Here is a 17,055-nt window from a genome sequence, read left to right as displayed (position 1 = left end):
ACTTATCGATATCTTTTAGGACCACATCCTTCGGATCTCAATTTTTTCGTGACATCATCAACTCTTTTAGAATCCTTTGGAGGTTTATAATCTGATACGTGATCAACTCTTATTGTGCGTCCTAGTATTTTAGTACTATTTAAATTATCAACTGCCAAAACAGTACTTCGTTGATCCTCGTAACACAGAAATCCGTACCCTTTTTGTTTACCGGTGTCTTTATCTCTTACTAAATGTATGTTAACAGGTTCACCGTACTGAGAAAATATAGTTATCACATCACCTTCTGTTAAATCGTAAGGAAGACCACCAATAAATATCCAGGCACTATCTTTGTACTGATCGTGCCATGAACTTTTCGATTCTCTTGATAATTCTTGTTCCCCAAGTTTTTTTATATTTTTAACATTTGTGAGTGGATTCATGGCATTTGGTCTTCAGTTTTAGCTACAATTTTATAGCGTATTTTCACTTATCTTTATCTAATGTGATAAAAAAACCAATTAGGATTGTTTTTTAAATTTATTGTCAAACGCGTTGATAAAGATATGCACAAATACCATGTGGCAAGTGTTTACCTACACAAAAACAATAAATATTTTTTTTATCTTCATATGTATTGAATATTTAATTAAATGTGTGACACTACTGCACTAACCAATAAATATTTTCAAACGTGATTTATTTTATATGAGGTTATGGAATTATAATTTTTAGGTTGCTTGGTTGGTACCACGGTATATTTTTTTTATCAGGTTTAAAGAACGGAAATTTAAAAAAAAATCTATGTATCCACGAGTGAGTTCAACTTTTTAAAACGAGTATTTATTTATTTATTTATTCTTCATTTATTTGCTTAAGGGGGGAAAGGGGTCTGAGATAAAAAAAGAGGATATTAGTTTTTTTTTTTTTGAGTAATTGGGGTGAGATTAAATCACTCAATATAAATGATTAAATAAAATGAAAAACTATAATTTTTTTTTGCACGAAAAAAAATGATGCTCAAAATTTGAATAGTTTGTAGTTTATTTTCGACTTAAAATTAGTATATTCGATACTAATATCAAACCAGGATCATTATATATATCACAAAATGGCTATTATTTGAATTAAAATTTGATACACACAGAAGAGCAAAATTTGTAATTTCGTGTATTAAAATTAATATGAAAAAAAATCGATAAATTGCTATCTACAGTTATGACTATTCAAATAAACATAGAAAAATTTTAAAAATGAGGAACCGAAAAATTAGTAAACGTACATATTAATATATAAAGATCTAGTATACGAATTTTTCATTTTATTATTTACCACTTATTCGATATATGTATATAATAAATTAATTTATAATAACAAATAAATAACATTTTATATTAATTATTAGTCAATGGGATAGAATTTATAAAATAAGAATTAAAAATTTTTGGTATTTTTATAAGCAAAAAAATCAGTATCTAGTATACTAATTTTTCATTTTATTATTTGCCATTTATTCGATTTCTGTATACTGTAAATTAATTTATAATGATGAATAAATGATATTTTAAGCTGATAATTGATCAGTGATATCGAATTTATAAAATAAACGTTAGTAACTTTTGCAATTTTCGACTGGAAAAATCAGTATCTAAGATACTAATTCTTAATTTAGCCAATCATTACTTTTTGATAGATTATACCATAAATTAATTAACTTTCACTAACAAGTCACGTATTATACCTAAAAATAATAATATTTACTTACGTTTGAAATAATTGATAGTAGTTTTTAGGAATCTACAAAAATTAGTAAACTACTTTGCATTAAGCACATGATAGTACTCATTATTGATAACAGATTCCACTTTTTACTGTTAATTATTTTATTTTTATTAATTTTTAATATTCAATTTTTTCCGTGTAGTTATTTTTTGTAGTTTTAAGTATTAGAACAAAATTTTAGTTTGAAGAATAATGTTGATTATTAAATATTATTAATTTTTTAAATAAGGTTTACCTTTTTTTACCGAGTTACAGCATGTTGAAAATCACCCAAAAATTTCGAATTTTTTTTCTATCTCTTAATTTTTGGGACTAGTGTATCAGCAACTCAGCCATATTTATTAGAAATTAATATCGTACTGTAGAGATTATAATTTGGCGCGAATCGCCGTTAAAATTTTCAACGCAACAGTCCGTTCAAAATCCTGAAGATTTAAATTGAAGTCATCATAGAGAATAAGATCTAAGATGACACGTTTAAATACATACTTTGGTACATTGAACGGAGATAAATAATTTAATTTATTTTCCTGACGAAATCAAATAATTCAACGCTGAAAAAAATGAACGCGCGTGCGCCAGTAAAAGGATTAAAAACCTTGAGTAAAAATAAATACTATTTTTTTAGCGCGAGAAATTTCGTATGCTCCGACTAAGAAAAAAAAGTTGATTAAACCAAGAAAAAAATGATTAAATCCCCTTAGTGATTTCAGTATTTTGTTATTTTTCAAAATATAATGTCTCGTAAAACAACCGAAAATATAAATTTATTATCATTGTACATATTTATTATATTTTTTATTGTGTTAGGGAACAATCAATCAAAAAAATACCATTTAACTCGTATAAATTATATTTTTTACAACATGGTATCTACAAAATGTTCACTACTAAATACAATACGATTTCTTAAAATTTAAATTACAATCGATGTTTAAAAATAATTTAAAGGCACTCATAACATAAATAACGGCAAACTATTACATATCATATATAATAATTAAGCTAATGATATTACATTGACGTAAAATATTAAGAAAAACGATTTACATATGTTTATATATACATAGAAGAGATCAAAGTCGTTTTTTATATTTATCTATTAATTTCTACTTTATCTAATTTGATAATCAAAGATTTTTTTATTTAAACAGTATAAGTAAAAACACATTGGAATGTTTTTTTTTCTACAATACTTGAATAAAAAAAAAATGATTTTATAAATTATCAATATAAATATTTGATACTTAAAATAATCCGATCTCCTCTATAAATTAATAATTAGTAAAGCATAAATTAAATAGGCACGTTAAATTTTTAAAAAGACAAATTTCACTAACTACAACTATAAAATATGAGAACAAATAAATACTTATTTGATATAACCATCACACTCACAAACGCCGCGATATTATTATTTTATACAAATTTAATAACATTATATTATTTTTGCCTACTTAATCATATCTATATCTATTTTTATAAAGTATATAAAACAAACAACAGTTATAATTATTATACGTCGTTCAAAACTGAACCCGAAAGATCTAAAATAGAAAATAAACATAAGCTATACGTTCCCTTTGGTACATTGAGCTTATTAACTAATTCGCGAGTATATCTAATTATTGATTCATTTTTTTTATTTGTTGAAGGCGTAACAATTTATTAATGGACGCGTATTCTTTACTTAGATCAATCCAAAGTTTCTTTGCCAGTTCGTGGTAATAAGATTGAAAGTAATCCACACACTGAAATAAAGTAAAAATATATTATTATATTGTAATAAACGATTTATAAAATATGCTAAAGCATGGATCGTGTATGCGATAAAAAAATTTATTTCAAAGCCATGATAAAGTATTTTTATAGATTCGAAATTGGAGCTCCATTTATAGACACAATAGACTGATTCAAAAAAATCGACTATTTTTTTTCAAAAACTATACGGAAAATATTGTTCGGAAGACAAAAAAAAATACTGTTGAAGTTTAAAAGCTCTTAATATTAATATTAATAACCACCTCATCGCAATTTTCGATTTCCGATTTAAATATCATGGGAAAAGTTTTTTTTAAAGTTTGGAAATTTATCAATCACCGCTCTACAAATAAGGGCTCATCACTTTTCGATAAATTTAATTTTCTATCATTTAAATTTCACATGGATCATCTCAATAGATGATATTGTTAATGAGCATACGTTTGAAATAAAATAAAATTATTTAATTGCTGAATATATAATCAAAGTTAAGATTTAGGAATATTAGATTATTTTTCTATATTTATGATCTTATGAGGAAAAAATCAACTTACCGAATAAAAAGGCCGCAAAAAGCGCGACAGGTACTATACAAGCCAGATCAATGAGATATCCGAATACTAAATTACCAACAAGCGCACCTAATCTCCCCATGGTAAGAGATAATGCTGCTGCCATTACCCTGATAACATAAGTAAAATATTAAATTAATTATCCCTGATAGCAAGAATCTGATCAGAAAATTGGTGTATATTAGTTGTGTCCAACTTGTCGACAACTTTCAGCTATTGTAACTGTTGACTACAAGTTGTTATCAACTTTCCCAGAAAGTTGACGACAATCCACTGCTGCAACCCATTGACAACTTTTTGATAATACTCTCAAATAGCTAGTGAGCTCAACCTCATAATATTAATCAACATTTTAATTCAAAAATTGATTTGAAACATTTGACATCTCGATGACTAAATATAAAAAATTTAATCTCCATTTTTTGCTCCCTCCGCCATGTAAAATTACTTATAAATGACGTTAAATAGCAGCTTTAATTTTACGTCCAATTTACATGTTATTTTACGTATGAGAGCTGAATAGTTTAACTGAAATTTTTTATATATACTGTACGTCATCGAGATGTCAAAAGTTTCATTTTAATTTCTGAGCTAAAACTCTGATTTCCTTCGTTTCAATTGAAGACAACTTGCTGTCAATTAATGAAATCCCAACTTTTGCTACTCTTTCTCAGAAAATTGCCGTCAATTTATAGGAATGGAAATTTTTGCGGCTAACTTGGTGATAAGTTGCTGCAGTAGTTTGTCAACTTGGCTATCAGGGTATGCAAAAACATTGATTTATTAATCTTAAAAGTAACGTCTAATTACCTTAAATTAGTTGGAAACATATCTACTATTACACAGTAGACAAGGGAAATTCCTAGAGAAGTAAGTGCTTCAAACACACATGACAGTATTAAATTTTGATCAGAATTTACAACGTAGTAAAATCCAATGGTAACAGCGCCAGAAATTATCAATGAAACAACTGAAAAATTTGATTGATAAAATATATCTGATAATTATAATTATTAAATTATGTTGAATAGATATTCCATTACATTTTATTAATCGTTAATTTAAAATAATTAATAGCATACTCACTGATGAAAAGTTTGGCACCGACTTTATGAATGAAAATGGGAAGTATTATTGAGCCTGGCAAACAAGCAAGTCCGATATAAACAGTATGAAGATACACATCAGATGTAATCACTGTTCCACATCCATAAGAATCGAATGTGTCAGTAGTATTATGTGAAATAGATGAAACTATGCAAACTGAAGTTGTTTCGCCGGGATGCTCAGCTTCAAACTCTTCAAACCTATAACATAATTTTGATGTTTATTTGGAAAAATTCTATACAGAATATATATTTTAATTTATAGCTATTTTCATAACTTTTGATTCGCATTGTGTCGCGTAAAAATCAGATCAAATTTTTCGACTCGGAAATATTACTATAAAATTTAAAAAATTATATACGTAAATATTGTTATTTTTTACCTCGTAAATAACTCAGGAAACCACACCATAAGTGTGTAGTAACTGCTCGTAAGCCCAAATTGTATTGCGCAAGCAAGAGCAGTATTACGAAGATAAGGAGGTTTACACAATGCTTTTGTAAGTTCCCAAACTTCTGAACAAAGAACTTTTAATTCTTTATGTTTATGTAACCTCAGAGTCCTTGTACTAATATCTTTTGGATTTGACTTTTCTTGTAATGATTTAACCTTAAAGCAAAAAAAATAAACACACATGTTTTTATCTCAAAATATAGGTATAATTTTCTTCATTGTATACAATGAATTAAATGATTCGAAAATGAGGAATTTCTTACAGGATATGATTCCATTTCTTGTCCTGTGTTTTGGGAATAGATCCATCTAAAAACTTCTAATGCTTTATCAGTTTCGCCGCACTCGAGAAGAAATTTCGGGCTCTCGGGAAAGGCAAACAGCCAGAGCGATAATGTGAGTGAAGGAAGTGCACATAGAGCAACGAAGAGATTCCATGATTTGAAATAAAAAGAATCGGATGAATAAGTGAAGTCTAAAGGTACTATTAACCAAGCAATCAATGGCAAGGCAATAACACCAATAGTCCAAAACATTTCCATCCAGCATAGTATCTTCTCACGATATTTTGTAGGTTGGAATTCGCCCAAGTATGGGAAGCATATTCCCATTGCTCCAGTTATCCTTAATATATGAATGAATTATATAAATTATTACTAGGGCTAGGATTTTAGCTTTGATTTAAAAATAACAATTAAAAATAAATGGTGTCTAATTTTTTATATTACAGCGGAAATATTGGTCGTATAAAAAAATTTTTCAAATAAAAGTTGTTCAAAATTTAATTTTATAAAAAAAATCTTTCTTATAATTTTTTCTTAGGACTAATACGAAAGCCGTAATTTTAAAACTAAAATTTTCATGATTAAAAAAAATTTAAATCATTCATTATGAATCTTGATTTTGAAATTACGGTAGAAATAGTCACCGTATAAAAATATGTTTTGAAGAAAAGTTATAGGAAATTTAATTTTCTAGAAAAAATGTATCTTATGATTTTCTTATACGGCTAATATTTTCACCGTAATTTCAAAATTAAGATTTTCATAATTAACAAAAATTTGAATCATTCATTATGAATCTCAATTTTAGAATTACGATGAAAATATTCACCGTATAAAAAAAAGTTTTAAACAAAAGTTGTAGAAAATTTAATTTTCTAAAAAAAATGTATCTTATGATTTTTTTATACGGCCAATATTTTCGCCGTAATTTTAAAATTAAGATTTTCATAATTAACAAAAATTTGAATCATTCATTATGAATCCCAATTCTGGATTTAAGGTGGAAATATGGGTCGTATAAAAAAATCATAAGAGACATTTTTTCTAGAAAATTTAATTTTCTAAAACTTTTGTTTGAAAAGTTTTTTTGTAAGACCAATATTTTCGCCGTGAAATTAACCGTTTGACCAATTAATTTTAAAATTAGGACAAAAATCTTGTCCCTAATTATTACTTTACATAAATAATTGAAAAAATTTTTCGTTAATAATTGATTACAAACTATTGAAGAAATAATTTTCATTGCTTTAAGTTTATTATTATCGTAAAATTGAAGTGTAAAAATAGCTTACGCAAATCCATTGAAGAATCTAAAGATCAAAAAAGCCCAAAAATGTTGAACAAAAGAAGATATAACTCCTACTATTCCATCCATCATTAAAGTTGCGATAAGAACCACTTTACGACCTTTCGTATCAGCCAGACATCCCCAAAAATATGACCCTATTACCATTCCTGAATAGAACAGTTTTATAAATCAACAAAAAATTCAAGTTAATTATCCTTTAAAAGTAATTAATCATTAGGTCATTATTCATAACACTACATTAAAAATGTTGAAGAAGCCTCTGAACTTTAAATTTAATGTGGCTTCTACAATCAATAATTTATTTTCTGGGTCGAGTTTATAGACAAGAACTATTGAAAAGGCATTGAATTAATAATAAACCTATTATTCGATAGATAAATATTGTATAATGATTATTAAAGTATTATTGTAGCGATTGTAAAATTTATAGTGATGTAATATAAAATTACCGAACATGGGCGATGCCGTGAGCCATCCTTTGGATGTTGAATCCATTTGAAGGTCGCATTGTGCTGCAGGTAGAACGAATGATATTATTGTTACTCCTATCGCTGTATCCATGTAAATTAGGCCGCAAATAGTCAGCAGCATGTAGTGGAATTTACCAAAACCTGTCAATTATTTAAAAATTTTTTTATTATCAAGGTAATTTACAAGCCCGATTTCACTAATATTGAAAATTTTATTACTGTTCAAATTCCACCCGAAAACGGCGGGAATTTAAATAGAAGCATAAAAATCAGAAAATTTCAAATATTCTATTGAAATAATCATCTAATCATCAAAGTATCGTTATAAAAAAATTTAGTGGTGGTACTAAATCAAAACACCTTTCCAAAATTTTGTTATACAAAATATGAGTTGGATAAGACTATTATATTAAAAAAGTACAAAAAAAAAAATAGTTTACACATGACTTAGAAAATTAAATAATTACTTTTTAAATTTAATAAATTTCTTTCTATAATTAGTTAAGATAACATTTAAATAAATGATTAATTTACATTAGGCAGCCCATAAAACTATATTCACATTGATTTAATTGTTTCAATTCATAACTAATTTTGACATGAAAAAAATTTGGCTTCACTGTCAGATGAAAAGTATTTGCATAATTTTATTTACTGATAAAAAACCAAATTAAACATGATTACAACCAAATATGGTGAAGATAAAGAAAGAACAATAAAATATTTTTGCTCATATTTTATACTAGATATCAGTAACAAAATATTCAGCGTATATTTTTTCGTTAAATATTCAATTATTTAGTCAATTATCAGTCAATTATTAGTCATAAATACCCTACCAAAAGAATTCATATGGGAATCCAGCCTAGATTCTTACGTGGGTTTTTACATGGCGTTTTCAGATAGGCTTCTGTATGGTTTCCTACATGAATATTAATCTGTTCTTTTCTTCATATTTGCATGTTAATAAACCACAAACATAAAAATTACTTATAAAAAAACCCAGATTCCTATGGATTTTCCGCAAAGAAATCCATACATTCAAATTTCTATGTCAAGTTCCTATATCGGAATCCAGACCCATAGTTTCCTATCTAAAATCTCATGTAAATCCATGCATTCCTATATCAATTTCGATGCCTAGATAGCAAAATGACGTTTTGATCCCAGACAGCATTCAAGTCGGAATGACTGCTTTACGACGTCTTTTTGAAGGAGTCATCAAGAAGTCTTATGATGACTTCTTAAAGGTGTCATTTTTAAGAACTTTTAATTAAGAGTTCTTAATTGAAGACTCCATAAATAAGACGTCAGTTTTTTGATGTCTAAATGTATTCTTTTTTTAACTCCTTTATGAAGTCAAAATTAGGAGCTTCTTAAAGACGTCATGGTAAATTCATACTAAAGTCTTATTTACGAAGTCAGAAAAAAAAACTCTTTTAAAAGATGTCTTACTAAGCTCGTTAGGTGGCTCATTCGACATTTTGAAAACTTTTTAAAGACTTCTTTAAGATGTTGATGAGACGTCCAAATCATAAGTAGGAACTCATTCAGAACTCATCAAGACGTCATTTTGCTATCTGGGATGAGTTTTAGATATATTCCTATTTATGATTTGGATGTCTCATCAACATCTTAAAGAAGTCTTTAAGAAGTTCTCAAGATGTCGAATGAGCCACTTAGCGAACTCAGTAAGACATCTTTAAAAAGAGTTCTCAAAGAATTCTTTTTTCTCACTTCGCAAATAAAACTTCAGTATGAATTTACCATGACGTCTTAAGGAGCTCTTAATTTTGACTTCGTAAAGAAGCTATAATAGGAATACATTCACAAAACTGACGTCTTATTTATGGAGTCTTCAAAAACTCATAATTAAGAATTCTTAAAAATGACATCTTTAAAAAGTCATTATGACATCTTGAACACACTCTCAAAAAGACATCATATAGTAGTCATTCCGACTTGAATGCTGCCTGGGATGGACTTCTTACATAAATCCATATTTATCCATATGGATTCCTCTGGGTTCCCATGCAATCTCACATGGATTATTTTGATAGGGTATTTTATTACTATCATTATAAATAAATGTCTATTATATATTGTTTATTTTTAATAAAAAATGTGTTTACTATTTTTAGTGATTCATTACATTTTTGATACTATTAATAATACTTTTTCTGTTGATAAGCAACTGTTTTTAAATGGTACCAATAAATGATCAAGGCTAATTTTTTACTTATCACATAAAACAAATATTTTTAATTCTTTAATTCAAAAATAACTGACAATATTTATGAAGATAATAAAAACGTTTGAGTAACACTTCATTTGTTGGTATACTGAAGGGGGTTTACATACTCAAGTTTAAAAATAATTCTATTTAAAATTATTTAGTTATAAACGTAAGAGTGTCTTATCACATTACAATATTATTTAAAAAAGAACTCAATTGATTCTTAGTAATTAATTAATTAATTAATTACTTGCAAATAAATTCTTATCAATTAACTTCACTTGTCATGAATTTTAATTATTATTTTTAACGAAAATATTATCAGTATTTATATCTACATGTTCTCGACAGCGACTTTATTTACGTATTCTCAAAAACATCGTAAATAACATCATTAAGGTCTTAAAAGAAATAAAATATTTTGTTAAAAAAAAAAAAAAGTACTTCTTGCCGCTGTATTACGTTACGAATTACAATGTGTTATATGCAATTGAAAATCACGTAAGTAAATAAAGTGTCAGAGATTTAATTACGGCGCCGATAAGACAACTTTTTCAAACGTATGTTTAGTTAATGGCGACATCTGACACGTGATGACAATAAAACAAGAGTTGATTCTTAATTACATTATTTGACACATGAATTATTTACAAATTTTTTTTTTTTTTTAATCACGAGGTTCTGTAAGCCTTATGCTTTTTTATTATTAAATATAATAATTTTTTTTTGATACCATTTATTTGTATAAATTTTATGAACAAAAAAAATAATATCGACATTTTTTTTATCATTTATTTATTATTTTAATTGATAAAAAATTTTCACATATCGATGACTGGAATAACCAATAAAAATAATTTTATAATTTAATTGAAAAAAATGTATGCGATTTCTTACCTGTGACGGTGATGGCATGTTCGAAGTCGGCACCTCCGTCGGCCAGGAAGTCGAGCCCTATTAAACATTTTAAAAAATATCACTAATTAAAATTACATTTTTTTATTTTGTATCAATTTGATATATTTATTATATTTAATGATATAAACCCTAAGTCAATCGTTTTTGCGAGTTTGGGTTCGAAACTAATTCACAGCCGACTATCAGACCATCAACTTCAATTTTAAATTAAAAAATCTATAAAATAATTCTAATTTTTGTTTTTTTATTTAATAATCAGTAAGTACTAAGCTCATGTATAATTAAAAAAATAAAAAAATTTTTTAATAGTTTAAAATTTAAAATAATATGAGAAATATAGAATAACTCAATTAACTACGTTTTAATTAACATTGAAAGAACTTTATGTATAATTTAATTAGTGTCAATAAAATTTTATAAAAAATGAAATAAGTCTTTGTTAGAGTTTTTAAAAATATTTAATATCTTAATAACTGATAAAAAAACCTACGACTTTTGTATAACATGACAAAACTAAATAGAATAAAATAATTACTAACCCATGGCTATATCCGGCGATTCCGTAGTGCTCCGTGATAAATAATGCGTTTGAAATTTGGGTGCAAGGTGGGAGTAATATGATCCTTCTGGTTGATGTAAAACAATGTCTGATTCTTGATCGTGTTCCACGGTTTTGTCTTTGCCAACCACTCCCCTCACTCATTGGTGAGCAACTGATATCTGATTGTGGATTTTATCTCACAGCGAAATTACTCTCTCCGTTTAATTTAATTAACAATTATTTTCAGAATTTACAATGGAATTTTTATTTAAATTTAACTGTGACTAGACGATAGTGATGATGACTATACTTCAAGATAGTCTTACTTGAAATCTTTAAACAGAAATTAATTTTAAATCTTAAAATCGTGTAAGAATAACTTATATACCTGACAACTACTCGGTCACGTGATGAGTTCAAAAAGGGCCATTTCGAGTTTTGTTGACATTTACTAATCTTTAAAAATGATAAGACTGTTTGGGCTCTTCTATTATAATATCAGATTACTTTTAAACAGAAATTCTGAGAAAATATATACTAGTTCAAAATTTGTTTAATAATAAAATTATTGTGATAATTTTTAGTAAGGGCTCAGATAAATTTTAATAACAAAAAGTATATAATTTAGTTTGTTAGCTTTACAATCAAGTTATAATAATTTGATGATACTTTTTATTTATATTATCAACTATTTGTAATTAAGAAAAAAAATATTAAGTTTAGTAGACTGATTAAAAAAAAATCGACTATTTTTTTTTCTTCATTATATCGGAAATATTGTTGGAAATGACGAAAAAAATACTGTGAAAGTTTGAGCTCTTAATATTAATATTAACAGCTGCCGCATCGCAATTTTTTAGTTTCGTTTAAATAACATGAGAGAATTTATTTTTTAAGCTTTGGAATTTTGTAGCTCACGGTGGGACCAATACTTTTAAATGTTCAAGACGTATTCTTATGGGAAATTCGACCCTCTATAAAAAAGGTCTCTTATAATTTTTCGATATTTTTATTTCTTCAAAAGTAATTCTAAGTTAACGTTAGATTGACGATAATTTTTTACAATTTTTAAATTTTTTGACGCAACCATCAACTTTATCGGAAAATTTTATAGGACATTTTTTGTAGAGCATTTTATTTCCTATAACTTATCTTAGAGAAAATTTTCGATATTCCTCACAAGTCATAAGTTATTTGTAATTAACTGAAAATTATCTTAAATAATCCATATTTTGTTGCTTAAAATTAATTATATTAAATTCTTAGTTAATTGCAAATAACTTATGACTTGTAAGGAATATCGAAAATTTTCTCTAAGATAAGTTATAGAAAATAAAATGCTCTACAAAAAATGTCCTATAAAATTTTCCGATAAAGTTGATGGTTGCGTCAAAAAATATAAAAAATTATCGTCAATCCAACTTTAACTTCTAATAACTTTTGAAGAAATAAATAAAAATAAAAATATCGAAAAATCATAAGAGACCTTTTTTATAGAGCGTCAAATTTCCCATAAGAAAATCGTTTGAACATTTTAAAATATTGGTCCCACCGTAAGCTAAAAAATTCCAAAGCTTAAAAAATAAATTTTCCCATGTTATTTAAACGAAAATAGAAAATTGCGATGCGGCAGCTGTTAATATTAATATTAAGAGCTCAAACTTTCACAGTATTTTTTTTCATTTCCAACAATATTTTCGATATAATGAAGAAAAAAAAATAGTCGATTTTTTTGAATCAGTCTAAAGTATATACTATTGTACACAGTGTAATACTTACGTATTAATTAATAAAACTGATGATCGTATCACTTAAATCATAGTTTTTACTTTTACCATTGATAATTATTTTCACTAGATTATGTGTCCTATTAAATGAAATATCTTAATTGACATTATCATTTAGTAGTATAGAAATTATTTCTAATGGAGAATATTTTAAATTAATAAAATTAAGCAATCATTACTGTCACAAAATTTTTTTCGCCTAAGGATATAATTTTATATAGAATTAAAAGTAGATGACATATAAAACGATCTTAATAATTAAATTAATATTTCACAGTTTAGTTTAAAGCGTTACAATTAACAAATACTATGTAAAATAAACTTAAAATCGTAAACATTACAAGTGTTAATCATAAAATGTATGACGAAATAATATAATGTGTAAATATAAGCTGCTGCAAATCTTCGTGATACAACGAGAACAATGATACTGATTGTTTAAATACCAACATAAAAATTATATACTTTACATTTTATTTATTATTATTATTTTTATTGTTATTTATAATTTCATTACCAAGAATTATTCTCAGTAAAAAGAAATGAACCCGGGAATTATTATCAACTGGTTGTTGTCGATAATCATCAGTGGTACTTAGTTTTAAAAAAATTATTCATAGCCTCTCTTCAAAATTTTTCGATTTACTTTGATAATAATCGATCTGACTAAATATAACTCATTTACAATTTTTAAACACTTATACAGATAGAGGTTATTGATCGATGATTTATTAAATATCATAAATCAGTAAATTGATTTCAGCTTAGATTATTTAATTTATAAATTAATAATTTATTTAAAAATCATAATAAATATAACTGCGTGGAAAGAAGAAAAATGATCTTTGAACGCACGATTTTATTCCGATAATTATACTTTTGTTCTGAATCACAATAAACAATGAAAAAAGAAATCAACAGATCATTTGACACAACTTTAAATTATATAACTAAAAATATATTTCTGTATTAAAATTATGATAAAAAACGGAAAGAAAAAAAAAGTAAAAGAAGATAAGTACGTGTTCACTAAATTGATTATTATCAATGTAATAATCAATATTTAAAATCAAGTGTTTGTATCTGAATTTAATTTTTTTATCGAATTTGTAATCAGCGCTGAAATATATTAAAGACTATTTTTTTTAGAAATAAAGTTTTATAATCACTATCATTTGTCTCATTTAAGCTATATATTGCATTTAATAATTATCAACTAAATTATCATGTCGAATATCTGATATACAATACACAATACATGATTTCCTTATTGCATGTGACGTACTTGAACTTGAAATATTTTTCAACGCGTTAAGTCTAAACAGTAAATCCCCTTTTAAAATGTCTTAATTTAAATACGTATGCAAATAAATAAATTACCTTTAAGTAATTACGTGAATCATTTAATTAGTCACTCAGATCATTTTTATAAATTATATTTATTAAAATTTAACAAAACAAACGCATTTAAAATTTTTTATTTTATTTTTAACACGCAATATTTATTTCGCAAACATATTAATCATTTATTTGTTTATTAGTAAATTAATTATAAGTTGATTCATAATCGCACTTAACACTGCATTATTAAAAATATAATTAATAATTTAATTATATTATTAATTAATTAATTTAGAAATTTATTTATTATATAAGATGGTTTATTTTAGGTACTAAACACTCGGTGGTTGTTATATAAACATTAAACAAATAATAGTCTATAAAAAAAATAAATAAATATGTATATATATTTATATAATTAATGTAATTATATTCGTTAGTTTTAAACTATTTAAAAAATTACCTTTAGTTTCAAGTTTTTTATTTTTTGTTTATGGATTAAAAAATCATAACTATTATTTATTTTATTTTTTAGTGATGAATATAGGGAAGGAAATTGTGGCGAGGGAGCCACGAAGACAGCGCGACTTTAATTAGAACTCAAACCAAGGGTAAGAACAACTATTATTGCCAAGAGGGAAAGAGTAAACGATATGTTAAAAGTACGTCAGCAAGTTTCGAGACGGGTAATTCTAATTTTGGCCACTTTGTCCGAATTTATATTATACATCTTACCAATCAGTGCAAGTAAGTACCTGCGAGACCTATTTCATACGAAACATATCTATAGTTTAATCTAAAGTAATAAATATTTTTTAGTAGCTACAACATAACCCAACTCGTATGTCAATTTCTATTTGACATGTGCCGGTTTATTTTCATCAACTCGAAGTATAAACACGTGAATTTCATTGTTATAGATTGTTGATTTCTCAACAAACATACGACAATTAATGTCAAAAACAAAAAAATAATTTTTTTTTATAAAAAGATTTTTTTTTTTTTAATGAAGACAATTTTAAAATGAGGTAATATTTAATTAATAATTATGAGTGCAATTAAAAATTTGTCAACAAATTAAAACCTACTGAGCGTTTTTTCATGTCATGGATAAAAATCTTAGTGGCTAAGAATAAAAAACCTTGCATTGTGTGTGAAGATCAACTGTGCATACTTTTACGTCTTCTGATATGTTTTATTGTTTTTCATTAAGCAAGAATGCCAGAATTATACCAACGGAAATAATAATTTATTATAATAGTTTCTGTTTTTTTTTTTTTTTTTTGTACTTGACAGTAACTTATTTAATAGATTAACGCTATTATTTGATTTAATAGGTTGCCTAAATAGTAAATATTTATAAAACTGAGTTGACAAGTGAAAAAAGTAATATATACATCATTCAACTTTGAAGGTTAAATAAAGTGTTAACAGTATGTTTGAAAATAAGTGCATTAGATTGTAATCTAATAAATGTTGGTTTTGAAAAACAGGTTTTTCGGCAGCCGAAGTGGAACCAGATTTCTTATCATTCAATTATTTATTTTGCGGCATGACAATCTACAAGAATATTATGTTTTACATTTCGACGTTCGTGACCATACTTAATAATAAATATTAAATTCGTAGGAAATAAGACCAGGAAAAAATAAACTTAACTTTATGTTAAGGCATAAGGTATTTCTCCATAGTGTCTTCATTCATTTATTTCCTGGTCCTACTTCCTACGAATTTAATAGTTATTATCTTTTACATATTAAATTTTTTTTTCCATAGTGTTTGAACCAAAAAATATGTATGCCAAGTTTCGTTCAGATCAATTCAGAATTGTCGGTTTTATCGGCATCACAAGGCTTAATATTCATAATTAACCATATAGTTGTTTTTGAACGTCATAATGAATGATATATTTTTAGATAAAGTGTTAGTAGTGTAATTTGAAGCTTATTTTACTAGCTACGAGATGTAATCAAGAAAATTAAGCCGTAACGTATCATTTAAAAAACATTTAGAGTTAAAGCTGTAAATTTTTTTTTTTAATTTTTTCACAAATTTTCAGTCTTTAATCTATTCGAAAAAATTGTCGAAATGATAGTTTCATTGAGAAACTACATGAACTTTTCAACTAACTGACTAATTTGGCTGATCTTCGAACGTAACCTAGATTTTCACCCAAAAAAAAAAGTATGGTGTTTTATTCAAATCCGTTTGAAATTGTAGACACTATCGTGTTCACAAGCCGCGTGTTATATACCATATTATGTAAATTTTTTAACTACCCAGATAGCAAAATGACGTCTTGATGAGTTCTGAATGAGTTCCTATTTATGATTTGGACATCTCATTAACATCTTAAAAAAGTCTTTAAAAAGTTCTCAAGATGTCGAATGAGCCACCTAGCGAACTCAATAAGACTTCTTTAAAAAGAGTTCTCAAAGAGTTCTATTTTCTGACTTCGCAAATAAGACTTTAGTATGAATTTACCATGACGTCTTTAAGAAGCTCCTAATTT

General features: G+C 26.0%; 2 protein-coding genes across 6 annotated transcripts; both read right to left on the bottom strand.

The window, feature by feature from the left end:
- Positions 1 to 2: 2 nt before the first annotated feature.
- Positions 3 to 682, bottom strand: LOC103569087 (RNA-binding motif protein, X-linked 2). 2 transcript variants are annotated; one of them, XM_053739018.1, is made up of 2 exons: positions 579 to 682; positions 3 to 482 (listed from the first exon to the last, which is right to left on the bottom strand). In XM_053739018.1, exon 2 carries the CDS (start codon positions 423 to 425, stop codon positions 3 to 5), a length of 423 nt encoding a protein of 140 aa, XP_053594993.1. In that variant the 5' UTR covers positions 426 to 482; positions 579 to 682. The 2 variants fall into 2 exon arrangements, with proteins under 2 accessions (XP_053594993.1, XP_053594992.1); XM_053739017.1 differs by having other exon boundaries at positions 583 to 682.
- Positions 683 to 2,833: 2,151 nt separating this feature from the next.
- On the bottom strand, positions 2,834 to 15,114 carry LOC103569089 (synaptic vesicle glycoprotein 2C). Of its 4 annotated transcripts, none has more exons than XM_014441465.2 (11): positions 15,007 to 15,114; positions 11,414 to 11,748; positions 10,854 to 10,910; positions 7,700 to 7,861; positions 7,234 to 7,396; positions 5,921 to 6,281; positions 5,587 to 5,813; positions 5,184 to 5,404; positions 4,908 to 5,067; positions 4,080 to 4,207; positions 2,835 to 3,515 (listed from the first exon to the last, which is right to left on the bottom strand). In XM_014441465.2, the coding sequence occupies exons 2-11, from the start codon at positions 11,415 to 11,417 to the stop codon at positions 3,460 to 3,462; spliced, it is 1,539 nt and encodes a 512-aa protein (XP_014296951.2). In that variant the 5' UTR covers positions 11,418 to 11,748; positions 15,007 to 15,114; the 3' UTR covers positions 2,835 to 3,459. The 4 variants fall into 4 exon arrangements, with proteins under 4 accessions (XP_053594985.1, XP_008544409.1, XP_014296951.2 ...); XM_014441466.2 differs by lacking the exon at positions 15,007 to 15,114 and adding an exon at positions 13,195 to 13,301; XM_053739010.1 differs by lacking the exon at positions 15,007 to 15,114 and having other exon boundaries at positions 2,834 to 3,515; positions 11,414 to 11,569.
- Between the last annotated feature and the right edge of the window lie 1,941 nt (positions 15,115 to 17,055).

This window comes from Microplitis demolitor, chromosome 5 (genome assembly GCF_026212275.2).
Source record: "Microplitis demolitor isolate Queensland-Clemson2020A chromosome 5, iyMicDemo2.1a, whole genome shotgun sequence".
NCBI lineage: Eukaryota > Metazoa > Arthropoda > Insecta > Hymenoptera > Braconidae > Microplitis > Microplitis demolitor.
This window is presented reverse-complemented; position numbering and strand designations above follow the sequence as displayed.

Excerpts from the sequence above, each read along its gene's own strand:
- LOC103569087 (XM_053739018.1), bottom strand. The coding sequence starts at position 425 with ATGAATCCACTCACAAATGTTAAAAATATAAAAAAACTTGGGGAACAA.
- LOC103569089 (XM_008546187.2), bottom strand. Across the intron at positions 6,282-7,233 it reads AGATTCTTCAATGGATTTGC|GATAACTGGAGCAATGGGAA; the intron begins GTAAGCTATTTT and ends TCATATATTAAG. Across the intron at positions 5,405-5,586 it reads TTTCCTGAGTTATTTACGAG|GTTTGAAGAGTTTGAAGCTG; the intron begins GTAAAAAATAAC and ends ATTATGTTATAG.